Genomic DNA, 15,777 nt, shown 5'->3' on the forward strand with positions numbered 1-15,777 from the left:
CATGTTATTTTCCTTACTCATTAGCGTAAAAAAGTCCTTGATGAAAGCATAGTTGACATAATATTTTAGACTTAAAATGAACCATGAAATGGAGAGAAAGCGGTATGGGCCGAGTGGGGAATTGGGGAAAACAAAATTCTGTCACTTTATTTTTATTCATTTGCAATATACCTATTGAATAGTTATATATTTATCTCCTGTATCACTATTTTCAAAGGATTCTTTTGGGGTCATAAATGGGAACAAACCATTTTGTTTTCACATATTTTGTGAGAAAAGATTCATTTGGATTTATCCATATTAGTCGTGCACTAAAGATAACCATCATCAGTATATTTCAATTTAAAAAAAAAGAAATCATTTGTTTTTATCCCCAGTGAAAAAGCAAACTTATCTCTCAAAAGTTTTCAGAGTTATTTGCTTTGGTCTTATCTCTTGAGGACATGCACACAATAACTGAAATCCTAAATATACAGCTCATGATTCTTTATTCAACACAGAAAACAGGTGTACAGAAAACAATATCCACAGCCTGGCTGAGTATGAAACATGGACGTACCTAGTGGGATGTTTGGGGGGGGGGGGCGTATAACTGTATACATAACTTTAACATTTTTCTGAAAATATAAAATCTCTGAATAGGGTTCACTCTTAAATATTTCATGCATAAAATATTTTATTCATATGTTATTAATTAACTGGATGAAACAACCATATCCCAAATCTTATGAGGCATTTGTATGGCATCATGGAGCTTTTGTTTCTTTTTTAAGATACTAAACCAGCCACAGCTGTTCAGCAAAGTTCCCATTAAAATTGCTTGTATTTGACTTTTTAAAACCACCGCTGGAGAAAAAATGTAAATAATGGCCGATTCATGTAAACCATCAAAAGTACAAGAAGAGCTGAGAGCAAAATACATACTTGCAACACTTCACCATAAATGTTTATCTGGAATACACACTCACATATACAACTCTGTTTGTCATACACACAAGAAAACAATCAAATGATTAACTGCAACATCACAAATAGAAAAACAACTTAAGGCTTGTCATATATCAAAGAATTGGGCAAAGGGTGATGTAAACACCGCACAACTGTCAGCTGACTGGGTTCAGTACGTCAAATAATGTTGACAACATGCAAACGCAACCAAGCCATCCTCCACTTTATCAGGTCTCTCACCATTCTTCAGTAAATTACAACACCAAAAATCAGAAAGGGACAAAAACACAGCCACAATATCACAACAGTGAATTTCTGATTGTTCGGATCATGAAAACAGAGCTTGGAATGTAGAAGTGAGTCACTGGAATCGTAAATCTGCCATAGGTTCAAATTAACAAGCTACAAGCTATAGATCACGCTGAAATTGGAAAGCTTAAAACAATGAGGAGTGAACACAGGAAAAAATAAATTAGAAAAAGCATGATGGGAAGGGGTTATGCTTTTGCTGTGTTCAGCTCAGAGGTGGAAAGGCAAAGTTGGAGCTTTGTCCATCCAGGAAGTTTTAATGCGTGCACACTCCAGTGTCCGATTTCAAGCAAAGATAAACAATGAATTCATGTTCAAATTTCACCTGGAGAGGTGAACAACGGGGCACAGTAATAAAGTCATATTTCTCAACCACATCTGAGCCCCGCTGCCTTGCACTTTATACATAGACTACTTTACATAGAAGGGGTTTCTTGATGCAGCACTACAAAGATCCAGTTGCTACGATGAGGTCACAGACGGTTCATGTGGGAGAGCTAGGTTTAGCAGACAAATCATGCAATGTGCCATAACCTAGTCTACAACCACCAATCATACGACTAATGAGACACAATCCATAATCTATAGTTACCTGGACTCACAGTAAGCACAGTCATTCAATAAGAGTCACCAAAAAAATAAAAAGGGGTTTATATAAGGGAAATTAGAGACTTCAAATAAGCATCGTCGTTCTGACACCCAGGTCACTCCATTAAGATAAAAAGTGATGGATCCTGCCACAGACCATGTGCAGCCTATGGAAGCCTACAGATTAACTGAAGCTCCATGCCGACGCTGACACCATGGTCACATTAAGGCAGCAATGGCAGAAACTCAAGAAGAGATTTCCATTGGCTTAGAATGACAATTATTTTTAAATTGTTGTTTTAGGATTTTTATTGTCTAGGAGTATGTCCTAGACAATAATCTATTTCCCTCAAACACAAAATAGAAATATTAGCATACGCAGAAAACTGAAATAGATAGCCACGTGTTTTTACTCAATGGACATTTATCAATTTATAATTTAACTTTAGGAGCAGACCATATATTCAACTTGCCCTCGTCCTATGTATTTTGGGCTTCATATCAAGCTGGTGTTAGACAATTGGTGCTAGTATTAAGAATAATGCACATCATTTGAGCCTCTCTCTAATACAAGACTTTTACCACTTTATAAACACACACAAAATGGTCAGCTGTTTCAAAAGCCAGTCAAAAGCTACCCACTTACTCAGGTCTTTCCATGGCTTTTTGGAAGCTTTAACGTGTAAACATTTTAGGTTAAGTATTGTCCATTCAATATCATGCATTAAACCAAAACAATTTTTATTGGGAAGGCCATTTAGCCAGGATGCATTCTCAAACTGAATTTATTGAATTTCAAATTGACACATTCACACATGTTTGCGTTTAATGGTACAATGTAGGGATTTGGTTCTTTAGTTTCTTATTCACTGCAACTGAAGTTTTGTTTTCAGCTTCATTTAGAGAAAATGTGTTAAAATGTGTTAGGTCAGGAGGTAGTGTGAAAACCTTTTACAGCAATGATTATATCTACTATTTTCAACAGCCAGCTGCGTTGATGTCAAAGCTAAATCTTCCAATGAGCAGAAATGGGCGCATTCTGTATATCCATTCATAGACTTTTCGACATCCATACGCGTACTTCCATGACGGTGTGCCAAATGCCCATCAATTCATCTGATATAAACACTTATTTATTCATATAATATGAAATTATGATCCTATTTACATTGATGTTAAATTTAAAATTCTTGTGATAATAACACATGGTAAAAACAAAACTGTCACTCAAGACATTTGTAGTTATTCAAGAAAGCCCAATTTAACTTCAACTGCAAGGATTCACACACACGTTTATATATTCACAGTATGTGTATGTATGTATATACACATACATACACACAGAGTATATATACACGTATATACTGTGTACACACACACACACACACACACACACACACACACACACACACACACACACACACACACACACACACACACACACACACACACACACACACACACACACACACACACACACACACACGAGCCAAACCAGCTCTTGAAAGTGCCTATGAGATGGAGAGATGAGAAAGTACCAGTTTAGGAGAGGTAAGAAAGTGCATGTGTGTGGGGCCACTACCAGCCTGCGTTATCCCAGCTCTCCTCTGCAGGCTTAGTGGGGCTCTTCTTCCCCTTGGCCTCATCTGTATTTGCCCAGTTGTTGTCCCAAGCCTCCCAGCTGTCTCCTGTGCTGTGTTTGTTGTTTGACGCAGCCGCGTCCGAGCCCCAATTGTCCCAACTGTCGGAGCTCTTCTTCGCAGAATTGTCTGCGATGGTCCAACTATCGCTACTGGGAGATTTCTTGGGCTTTAAGGAGCTGTTGCTACCAAAGGTTTCCCAGAAGTCCTTTGCGGGAGGAGGCTGAGTGGAGCCTCCCTGGTAGCCTTCAGCGGCATCCATATTCTGGTAGCTCTCTCCAGTGGACCTATAAGACATTTCAGTTAGTTTACTTTTCTTTGAGTGGTTAGTATACACTATACATACTGTATATTATACATGGTTAAAGGCTAGGCTATTGTTGAGTACAGAAGTAAATGTAAAGTAAAGTAAAGTAAAAGTAAATGTGTAACAATTACCCATCTTCCGTCTTTCCGGAGAAGAGAGTGGTCAATTTTGAGCCAGCACCCTGAACCTGAGAAAATAATAGTTGACTTCAGATGAAAAAAATCCAGTGTAAAGTAAAAGTTTGATTTGTACTGAAATCACGCATGAATCTTGTTCTATTGGCTATTTAGGCATACTGTGCTACAACATGACTTTTTACTTTTCTTCATATATTAGGGGTATGGAGATTGGTATAAACGAAATCCAGCTAAATGTAATAGCAATTCATTGAAATAAGATGCAATTAAGAATATGCATGTTAGTAATGAATGCTTTACCTGCAAATGTCACCATTTATTTTTGGTTTTACAAAATAATTGACAGTTATGTTTACACAAGTTTACTATAGCTCACCTATTTTCACCAACCAAGACCATGCATACACTCAAATTGTGAAATGATTACATATTCGCTGTTGGGATAACAGATTGCTCTCTCTCTCTCTATCTATCGGGTCTGTCAGGATCACAAAACTTTTGTTGGCGATTATCATACAAATAATTGCGATTTACAATTGAATTGTCCCTTATCTGCAGTTCATGCCTCTATCACAGTATAAGCCGATAATAACGTTATAACACACATACCTTAGGAAGGAAAATACATGCATTTTGTAACATAAAACTTTGGGTTGACAGTGATCGCGATTGTGGCGCCACCCCTTGCGGCCGCCTGCGCGAGCACCGTGTGTCGATTACGCACATTTGAGTATTTTTCGAGCTTATAGAGCTTATTGTGCGTAATCACCGGGTGTCATGACATTTCACTGCATATATGTACGACCGTATGTGTATGTATGTGACAAATAATCTCTTGAACTTGAACTTGAACACAACTCTGAAATCTATCAACTGAACTAGTGTTTACAATAAGAAATGTCTGCAAACATCACAAATAACTACTTACCACCAGAAAACCGGCAGCAAAAAAAAGTAGGATATTAAATTAATATATTGTTCAAATATACATCATCAGATCCAAACCAGTCTCCCTTCAGGAATCTTGGAAAATAACAAAAACTACTTCTATATAATATTTCCGTATTCGGAGTGGCCTGAATGGAAAAGTATCAATTGGCAATGAGCAGAAGTAGTGAAGGATTATGGGCCATCTTCCTTTCTCGGGAGGCTGGTTGTGAGTCTGTGCAGAGTGGCAGAGGTCTGTCCTCCACCAGCCTACCTTGGTGGCCAGCCCAGTGATCCCCACTGCCATTTCATCTAGCAATTTCCCCTCTTTAACCTGGGTGAGCCATTGTGAGAAAAGACACTCAAAAACACATCTTTGTCAAGCTCAGTTAGAGCATGGGTTGTTTCACAGTATCAGGTTATTTCTAACATTTTTACAGTATTATCAACAAACAGTTATTCTTTGCTCGGTGCTCTACAAAAAAAAAAAGAAAAAAAAAAAAGGCTGAATTGTGTGGTTTTCTATTACACACTCTAAGTAACATAGGTATACACTATGTATATATTCTAAAGCAGCGATGCCAAAAGTACATTAAGAGACAAAAGCAACAGTTGATGTGGCACACTAACATATTCAACCAAGTTTTCTTGGTCCTGGATCCTTTCCATCAGTCATGTTAAAAATATTTGAAAGGTTATGGGGGGGGTCATTTAACGCCGAGTTGTAAACAGGACAAAGGGAAAGCGGCCATTTTTTTTAACTTTGTGAGTGAACATGTCAAATATACTCGGGGCGATATTCAGAATCAAGGCTAGAGAAACCTACAGTATTGGAGACACGCCAGTGAGTGAGGTTATATGTAAAATTATCCCATGTTTGGATTTTCCTATGTTGTGCAGTGTGGTTAAATTAAATATTCTGAACTTTCTGTTTAGCCTCCAGTTCCAAAAGGCTCTGAGAAACAGGATGAACCAGGACATTGGCTCCTAAGCTAATTAGAGTTGCCTCTACTTAATCGAGATGATGCATTAGTTTGTCAGAGATTCTCATTATTGTGATGAATGCCTTGTAAGGGGCCTAAACATCAATGATGACATTTGTTTTTACTGAGAGCGGGAGTTGTGTCTAATCAGTGCTTGTCAGGTTTCTGCATAGTTCTGGCTGTTCCTAACCGGTTGAATCTCCAGCCTTGTTGCTCTACATTTAACAGGGAACGCCATGGAAATAATTGCTTTCGTCACCTAATGTTAAAAAAATAATTAACGCAGACATATTCCAAAGCATATGCTGTTGAAAATGCACATTCACATCTGAAGCCGTTTTGTTCTGAAGCACTACAGCCCACCACCAAAACAACAACAACTTCAAACATCAATGTTACCTTTTCTTGGGTGGGTTTGATAACATTCTCATTTATTGTCTGTCCTAACTCTGTGGCCTAGTTGGAAATGAGAGGGAAGAATTCACTTGAAATGAAAAAGAAAAGTTCAACATCCATAATGCAAAACACTGGGCTACAGCACTGCGGTTGCATTAGCACGAGTGATCATTTCATGTAAAACTGAACAGGCAACAGCAGGTGTAATACTTCCTATTATATTTATATTCTCCATTAATCAATGTGTATTGCACAAAAACAATGTATTTTTGAATGATGAGAGAAAGGTGCCTTCAGCAACTGCAGAGTGAAGGTTTCTACAATGTGGAATTTGCGTTGCATATTTCTTGAGTTTAGTCTGTGTGTGAATCATGGTTTTAAATGTCCTGCACGCGCCATTACACCTCTAAAGCAAAGTCAGCAGCAAGCAAATGATCATCAGCTGAACATAGAGCATTCATGCATGAAATCAACAGGACAGGGTTGAATGGCATCTATAACGTACTTAGAAAGATGGACCTGTCTGGTGTATCTAGTCTTTGGTCATGTCAATTAGTTATTTTTATGGAAATGTGAAATCTATAAAAAAAAATATATACATATATATTTTGTATTATTTTAAGAATTTTACATAATCCCAATTGCGATTTTCTTACTACAATATAGTGCCAGTCTGATTATCTGAGAGTGGTAAAGCATGGCAAGACATACATGCACTCTGGTCTAAGTAAGTCTAAGCACAAGATAGGAGGATGTCTTCAGTGTACATATACTGTATAGGCTTTGCTTTCTTTGTTTCCAAGCCAAACGGAACAGAAATCATAGCATTGCTTAAAAAGAAAGGAGTACATGTACAAAATGTAAACATTATGCAAAAAAATGTGCCATGCAGCTTGAATCTGCTTTACCGGTTCTGGGGGCGCTTTATAGCCCCTTAACTACGTCCAGAGAAGGCAGAGGAAGGTTAAAGTAACACAGCTGTTTACAGTCAGAAAGACTCTCATGCATAGTTATGAGATGAAGCTCAAATTTTCAAAAAGGGAAAAACATTAAAAAATTATAAAAATAAAACACCCCACCAGAGAAGTGGGCACTCTATGGAATACGAGTATGTAATATCAAGAACAAAAAGGTTTTCAGATAAAGGAATGAAAGTTATCTGCATTTGACATTGTATAGACTGGACGTACCTTTAAGGTTGCTTGGCTCGCCAGTTTTGCGGTCTGTGTCCGCGTGAAGAAAACCAAAATTAAATGTTATGAATACCGTCAGAAATCAATGTGTGAGGTTTATATAAAACATCTAAGAGGAAAATAAAACGGTCTGTTATACAAATGATATGTTTAGCTTAACAGTTACACATGATGTTCTATCCGTTATCCTGTATACATGTATACTCACATTATCTTTAGCGACAGAAGCAAACTTGCTGGCACCAACAGTGAAACTGCTCCAACCCTGGAAAAGAAAGCAAGCTTATTCAAGGACACTTTTTAACAGTGAAGGGAAACAAGACAGACTGAATATGTTGGTACATACTGAATAAATAGAAGTCATAGCATTGTTCAGGAAATCATCTTCTTTCTTCTCTGGGGTCACTGTGTTGCCGAAGCCGACGTACCGGTTCTCCTGATTACCGCTGTAACCTCCTCCACTGGAAGTTTAAAGTATTGAGAATACTTAAATAAAAATGTATTTGACCTTGAAATGATCAGGTGAGCGTTGAAAAACAAGAAGGCCTTTCAGAAATGTTTTATATATATCGACTACCTTTGATAGGAGTTCACGTCGTCGCTCAACCAGTCTTCAAAAGCCTTGTCGTTAGACTTGCATGCGTTCTGCCCAGGTCCTCCGGAGCTGCATGAGAGAAATGTGATTTGAGTGACTCTATGAGTGCTCCGCATCGAGCGTTCACAAAATGCAGAGGCTTAAACGCAGGACACAAGATTTCCTTCATTTTTTTTTTTTTTACCGATGAGTGGATGACAGGCTACTCTTAGGTTGAGGAGATGTCCAGTTTTTGGCAGAGGAAGTCTCAATCGACCACTCTTTACCCTCTGCCAATGTTGCAACCTGTCCAAGGACAGTGTAAAAAAAGAATGGGATGCATTACACCAATGAATAAGTAGGTCTTTCAATACAGTCAACAGTTGTGCATTTTGCACTCAACACATTTTTTAAATTATAGTCCTAGAAGCGTTGACAGGCCTCACCTTGTCTCGGAAAAGTGCAGCAGCTTTGCTGTTATACTTCTCCTGCAAGTTCCAGTTTGGATCATAATCATCCTGGAGTTCAAGAAAAAGGCGGAATTTGCCGTTCCCTCCCTCTTTCATCTTTTCAAGCTCAATATCCTTCCACTTGTCCATGGTGACTGAGCGCACAAAGCTACAGAGAAGGGTTAGATATTGCATACATGTAATTCATTTGTTAAGTTATACATTTCTTTATCTTAAATGTGTATGTCTTTATTGATATTTTTTAATTTTGTTGTATAGTACATTACATTTTTAATATTGATTACATTTTTGGACACACCATCGGCAGGAGCCCTAATATACAAGCATTGAATTGCACAGGGGAACTTGTCACAAAGTTCACAAATAAACATGCTGTAAGAAATTGGGAAATTTATGCCAGACTTGCATCCATTTTATGTGGTCGAGGCGGTGCCAAACGAGGGGGTCTTGCCACAGAGGAGGCATATAATTCTATGGACAGAACTTTTCTACCCCCCTTTGCTGCTTTTTTTCCTCTGCTACGGGGTGGAATGTGTAGAGTTGAGCCAAATAAGCCAGTATTCTAGAATGGCACTAGGTTGTGAAGTAGGCCCCATGTTAACACTAAAATGTTGCCTCAGCTCTATAAGGTTAAAGAACAAACTGATAAAATAGGCAGTGCTCAATATATTGCCACCTCACCGTGACAGCACATATGAATAGGGAATAGTGGGAAAATAAAAATACCAACCTGGAAAAACAAACAAAATAGATCTGTGGGTTACAGTCGTAAGTAGTATCTCGTAGCTATTTCGTCACAGCATGTTATTGTTATACTTTGGAGAACAGTGGTTAGTAGGTCAAAAGTCTTATTCCAATAAACACACTTTTTGCATATAGCGAGTTAAGAGGGGGTCCACTATTTTCCAAGATACTTACCTCAGATGTACTCCCAAACCCCTATGCTTGCCAGAGCACTCGAGACAAATCCAGATTCCATAGGACACACTAACCCATTGGGGGTTAAAAGCTCCACACTCAAAGCAAAGCTGAAAAACAAAAAAACATAGGCAATATCTTCAGAAAAAGGAAAGGAAGGAAACTTTCACTTTGTTTATTGTTTTTAAAACAACTAGGAATGCACCAATTATATCTGTGTTCATGTACTTGTATTTATCAAAATGCTATAGAAACTCAAACTAGACATAATATGTCTAGTTTTGAGTTTTATTTGTGAGCATAGCTAGGGTGCAGAAAAAACAACATTTGGAGCACCCAGATGGTGTCAAAATACAGGGTTTTTTCAGGGCATTTTCAGAACACGCTGCAAAATGCTGTCTAAAAAAAACACTTTCTTTGTAAATGTGTATGGTAACTTAGCATATATATCTAGTCCAGGTATGAGGCTTTTTTTGACACAATGAAATCGATGGTTCAGATGTTTCCTGTTTGGGATAATTACTGTTTTCCACCCCTCTACTTTGTCAAGTCAAGTTTATTTATATAGCCCTTAATCACAATAGTCTCAAAGGGCATAACAAAAACACATTTCACATAGAAATCAACAACATCCTATAGTGTGAAACCCCTTATTATATCAGTGTAGTGAACAACAAATCCTAATTATGCCTCTCAATCCGCTAGTTCTGTACAAAACTACTTCTTGTTTTTGTACTGGATGTGCAAGCATCTTAAAATGGCATTGCAGAGAAACCCATCTATACCATGAATGGTTTCGTAATTATGTAAAGTTCCCTATCCAATAAAAACAAAAACAGTGAGCATTCCAAGTTGCATTTGAATAAAAATTAACATGTTTCATGTTCTGTCTCCATTTTGCCTTTTTGGTGAAAGTTTGTCTATGTTGTTTTTTTTGTTTTTCTTAACCAATCAGTGAATATGTTACCTCATGAAAATTAAACATGCAAGTTCAATTGAAAATTGCAGTCTTATTAAAAACAAATGTATCGATACTCTGTACCAACAAGTGCTCGAGAGAGAGCTTTGTCTATTCTCTCACATCAATCCCATAACCAAAATCTTTTGATTTACATTATTTTCATCTTGGGTTCTGACTTCCTTTAGAACTCTCCTGGTCCTTGGACTTGCCATTTTGATGCACTGAAAGAGAACGTAAAGGGAAATTATAAAACATAAATTCAAAATATGCCCATAGAAAATGGCTTATAATGGATGGTATTATTCTTTGCTCATGGCAAAAAAAAAGTGTGCCATAAGCCAAATGAGTGGTGATCAAACTTCCTATTTCACCAATAAGGAAAAAAAGGGTCAAGTCTGTTGCCTTCCGTTTTCAACAGGTGTGAAATTGCATTACAATATCAGAAAATCTGATTTCTGATTCTGTTCTATTTTAGATCAAATGTTATGAATGGAAATAGTTCAAATTAATTTTGAGCATTTAATTTTACGAACAGCAAGCACACAATTTTCAAAAAAATTCAGATACAAATCGAAACAGTATATTTCACTAATTACTTCAAATGCAAATGAATAAATCCTAATTCTAAGTATTAAGCATGCATGCATGTAATGTATGCCGCTAGTGGCTTTTCTACTCGGTTGCTGCTGGTCTGTATCTTGTTCTGAAATCTGAACGCTGACGTACAAGTGACACGCTGGCATCTCGGAATGTCATGAAGATCCTAAGAACAGCCACGTTTAAACTGACCGAGGGAAGGAAAGACACACGACACGGGGAATAGACCGCGCCTGTCGTGTCAGAACCACTGTCAAACCAACTCCTTTTACCTAGAATTGCACAAATCACCGCAAGTTAAAGCTACGACCCCTCCATGTTGCCGTAAGTCGGGAGTAACATAGACGGGGGTGGGGAAAAAAAAAAAACAACGAGTTAAACACACAATATTTCCCTCCCGATCTCCGGTGTAATGTGCAAACTTAACGGCGCTGGTCTCGATGTAAAACTCCATTGAGAGGAATAGCAGCTACATCGTTTGCTAGCGCTAGCTTCAATCTCCCTCCCGTTACCTGCCTGGTGGGTGAACGGGCTTCTGGCCGGGTTTTGGCTCGAGCTTCGTGTAAATTTGGAAGTGGCTCGGTAATTACGCGCTGCGCCGTGGTATTTGAAAACCCCCACTCTGCCGAGCCGAGAGGATCGAACCGGGACCGCTGGGTGACTGCTGATGCTAGGCACCGGTGGCCATGTTCCTGTTTGCATACGTTGGCACCGCGATGCATGCTGGGATTCTCCCTCGAGCCCGGTCCCTCCTCGGTGAATTCCTTTGTAGCTCATTTTCATCTGTTTATTTCTTTAAAAAAAAAAATAGATTTATCTTTAATTGAACGAGTTTCTTTTGTTTGTATTATTGTAAAAATAAAAGAAAAAAAAAAACATTTCCGAATTTTGACTTTAATAGAATGCAGCATCAGTTCATCCACAGTTTATTGTGTTCTGTTATTGTTAAAAAATTATTTTTTTTTCATAGAACAATCCCATAAATTCAAGTTTTTGTCTTGTGTTCTGTTATAAATTCATACAGGCCATGACAATAACACCCCAACCCTGTTTATTATTGTGATTTATTTGAGGTAAAATGTAAAATGTGAGATTAAACCAACCATTGGGGGTTCATATGTTTTTTCCGATTTATCATCTTTTTCAAGGATAACAGTTTCATGAAACATTGGGAAGAAACAATTTTTTTTTTCTTTCATTTTTCTATATTCGTGGCGGGCTGAAAGATCCAAAGGCTGGAAACATATTTTATTTTGTGATTACTTTGGGTGTCATTGTACGGTTTGCCCTTTCACTAAAACAGAAAATAGCTTTCTAAACGTCTGCACTTGTAGGTACAAAGTGTGAACAGCATTTTATTTTTCTAAAACGCAAGTTTCTCAAAGTGTAACTGTAAAATTTCAGGGAACAAAGTCCAGTAATATGGTCATTAATATTGTTTGAGAGTCCCCGAAGCGGGGCACAGCCTCCACCCAGCCCTCCAGGCTTCTCTTATCAGACAGTGTCGTGGTATAAAAGTGGTATCGGAGCACCGTGGATCTCTCTCGACGACGGACGACCAAGGTGCATCGCCGCGATGAAAATGTCTCCCAGTTTGAGGCTGCGCCTGCCAGTGTTGGTTCTGGGGCTGGAGGTCGTGATTCTGGCACTTTATTATTTCTTTGTCACCTATGACGACGACACCAACGCCAAGCTGCAAAACAACATGACGAACCCCATGCAGAACTCGCTGTATCACGACTACCCCTTCTTTGCCGACGTGCAGATGATGATCTTCATCGGCTTTGGCTGCCTGCTGGCCTTCCTCCGCTTCTACGGCTTCGGCGGGATGGTCTTCAACTTCCTCACGGCCACCTTTTCAATCCAGTGGGCAGTTCTGATGCAAGGCTTCTTCAGGTTTTACCATGACGGCCAAATTCATGTGGGTGTGTACAACCTGATCAACGCAGAGTTTGCCTGCGCCGTCGTGCTCATCTCTTTCGGTGCCGTGCTGGGAAAGACTAGTCCCGTCCAGCTCCTAGTCATGGCGTCGTTGGAGGTTCCTGTCTTTGCTATGACAGAGTGGGCTGTATTAACGTATCTGAAGATTAACGACGCCGGTGGGTCGATCCTCATTCACTTGTTTGCCTGCTACTTCGGCCTAGCCGTGACATTTGTGCTGTACCGACCGTCTTTAAAAAATGGCCACGCAAAGGAGATGACAAGTTATCAGGGAGACATTCTCTCGGTGATGGGAACACTGTTCCTCTGGGTTTTCTGGCCGTCGTTCAACGCCGCGCTGACAACCCATGGTGATGATCAGCACAGAGCGGTACTTCACACGTTCATCGGCCTCAGCTCATCAACTATGACTGCCTTTGCCCTGTCAGCGGTGTTCAATAAAAACGGCAAGTTAACCATGGCTGACATTCAGAACGTCACTCTGGCTGGTGGGGTGACAGTTGGGGCCTCCGTGGACATGATGATTTCCCCTGCAGCGGCATATGCCCTGGGCGTGATCGGCTGCACTGCCTGTTTTTTGGGATACAGGTACTTGACTCCGTATCTCGCCCAGCACCTCAGGATCCAGGACCAGTGCGGCATTCACAACCTACACGGGCTCACCGGCCTTATATCGTGCACCGCAGGTATATGCGGCATTCTGTTGGCAACTGAAGAAACATATGGGCCAAGTCTGTACCAGACATTCACCCATCGCTCTCCACTTGAAGGAGATCCGAAGCTCCTGGAGCTGCAGCAGTTGATCCCTGGGCTGCAGCCAGGTCTGGGACGTAGTGCCCAGGAGCAAGCCCTCTACCAGGTGGCAGCCATCGTGTCTACCATCGCGGCAGCTACTACTGGCGGGCTCTTGACTGGGCTTGCCATGAAGCTGCCGTTCCTGTCCGCTCCTTCCGACGAATACTGCTTTGATGATGGACTGTTCTTTGAGGTTCCCTCCGACTTTGACAGCACAGCATCCCAGGCTCCTATCATCTCTAAGGACGGGCTAAAGCCTGAGCTGACCACCTTTACTGTAAAATGCAATTAGAAATACACTGAAAACTCCTGGTTTGCCTCACATACTGTAAATGACCAGCCACGTGTTCATGATTGGTGTGGGACTATTTTCTTTACAAAATAATTAAATATTTTTTCCGGTGGATTTTGCAGTGTAAGATTATTGATAATTTATTACTTTAATACTGTATTGTAAAAATGGTTTTAATAAAAGCTGGAGTTTGTAACATTTATTTGAGATAAATAATAAATGAGGCGGCTTGTGAACATTGAATCAGGTCTGAGATATTTTATGGAAATCTATTGTTGAAACACATCATGCACATATACAGTACATATATAATGTTAAATTAATCTAAAAAACTAAACGAGAGTAAAGGCTAAATGCCCCCCCCCCCCCCCGCCCCCGCCCTAATTTTATCTTTCAAGTCAACAAATCATAAAAGTTAAAAGTTAATAGATCATAATAATCATAATATTCTGGCTGGGTATGGAAGGTAAAAGGTTATAAAGTAAGATAATAATGTAATAAAACCTCTGAACAAAACATATAGAGAAATATCTTGGTTGCCGCAATCTGATATTATAGCTTCCTTCTTTACCACAAAGGAATTGTATACCCAACACATCCTGCATTAATCCTCAAGCCAGTTTATAGAATCAACACACATCGAGTGAAGACTTTGAATTCCTGAACAGTGCAGAACAGTGAATGTCCAATGTTCAGAAACTGTGCATTCTGTTTGTGCTGTGGAGCTTCTGGATTCATCCAACAATAAGACTTGATTTCTCTTAACACAATATTAACTCAACTTCAGCTTTATGCAAGCCTGTGTTATGTAAACATAACGTAATCTTTTATATGATGTTATACAATTTATATTGTATGATATTTATTTATCAAGAAATTAAGACATACATAATCCTTTTCCATCATCTTTGCCAGCATCTTTCGGAACACAACAACCCTCTGATAACGTCCTGGTTAAAAGTAGGCCTACTTTATGATAACAGTGACAAATAAAGTGATTGCTATTATAATAAGGCACTGGCTACAGTAATAAAAGTTTCCTTATATCTTGGCTTGGAGTTGTATTTGCTATCATTGCATTTGAAAGTGCAATTATCTTTATCACTGCTATCATTTTTGAATGAAGGCCAACATCATTTAGAATTAATAATTAATAATATTTGATAGTAAGTGACATGAAATTAACCTTTACTCGTATTGTTGTTGGAACAATACAGACCATTTGGACTCTAACTTATTAAGCAGGTCATTGAGTTAATAAAAATGTGAAACATTGGCTAAAATTCCCTTATCAAATTTCCATATTAAATTGAGATGCACAAAACAACATAGAAATGTGAAATCAAGTCATTTTTCTGACTTGTCTATAAGTTATTCTTCCCATTTTGTGTGTCATCATGTGAGGAAATATATACAAACAGTCCATGACGTCATAACTGCGCGGAAACTGCAATTTGGACAGTTATTGTTATACTTTTGTAATTGGACACAGGCAGATGAATGAATTAAGATTTAAAACAAAAACTAATAAACAACAAAATGACTTGAGCGATTTCTACAATGTCTCTCTGGCGTTAACAGTATCATTGATAACATTTTTAATTTTAAAATGTTTCTCCGCAATGTTATTGAGAGAATATGAGCGGTTTGAGATTTTGGATAGTCATTCCGACAATAAGTTGAAAGGTTTCAGTGCTCTGTATATAATCTTAATTATATCTTGGGAGGTGCATTCCAAGGAAATGTGAGTCGTTCCAAATAAGTTTGAATTATTTTGCATTTAATTAGAAAAGAAAAAAAA

At 38.8% G+C, this 15,777-nt stretch overlaps 2 protein-coding genes across 3 annotated transcripts; one reads left to right on the forward strand and one right to left on the reverse strand.

Moving 5' to 3' along the window:
• Positions 1–471: 471 nt before the first annotated feature.
• On the reverse strand, positions 472–11,637 carry arfgap1 (ADP-ribosylation factor GTPase activating protein 1). 2 transcript variants are annotated; one of them, XM_080000789.1, is made up of 13 exons: positions 11,465–11,637; positions 10,504–10,572; positions 9,391–9,500; positions 8,449–8,620; positions 8,208–8,308; positions 8,006–8,092; positions 7,775–7,889; positions 7,637–7,693; positions 7,426–7,458; positions 6,239–6,295; positions 5,131–5,190; positions 3,924–3,979; positions 472–3,772 (listed from the first exon to the last, which is right to left on the reverse strand). In XM_080000789.1, the coding sequence occupies exons 2-13, from the start codon at positions 10,561–10,563 to the stop codon at positions 3,424–3,426; spliced, it is 1,257 nt and encodes a 418-aa protein (XP_079856915.1). In that variant the 5' UTR covers positions 10,564–10,572; positions 11,465–11,637; the 3' UTR covers positions 472–3,423. The 2 variants fall into 2 exon arrangements, with proteins under 2 accessions (XP_079856915.1, XP_079856916.1); XM_080000790.1 differs by lacking the exon at positions 6,239–6,295.
• Positions 11,638–12,524: 887 nt separating this feature from the next.
• Positions 12,525–13,976, forward strand: LOC307230688 (ammonium transporter Rh type B-like; the record flags this gene model as incomplete). Its single annotated transcript, XM_080001125.1, has 1 exon — positions 12,525–13,976. One exon carries the CDS (start codon positions 12,525–12,527, stop codon positions 13,974–13,976), a length of 1,452 nt encoding a protein of 483 aa, XP_079857251.1.
• Positions 13,977–15,777: the final 1,801 nt, after the last annotated feature.

Source organism: Zeus faber, assembly GCF_960531495.2.
Source record: "Zeus faber genome assembly, chromosome: 5".
Lineage (NCBI taxonomy): Eukaryota > Metazoa > Chordata > Actinopteri > Zeiformes > Zeidae > Zeus > Zeus faber.

Excerpts from the sequence above, each read along its gene's own strand:
- arfgap1 (XM_080000789.1), bottom strand. The coding sequence starts at position 10,563 with ATGGCAAGTCCAAGGACCAGGAGAGTTCTAAAGGAAGTCAGAACCCAA. Across the intron at positions 9,501-10,503 it reads GAACCCAAGATGAAAATAAT|CTTTGCTTTGAGTGTGGAGC; the intron begins GTAAATCAAAAG and ends TTTGTTTTTCAG. Across the intron at positions 3,980-5,130 it reads TCACTGGGCTGGCCACCAAG|GTTCAGGGTGCTGGCTCAAA; the intron begins GTAGGCTGGTGG and ends TTATTTTCTCAG.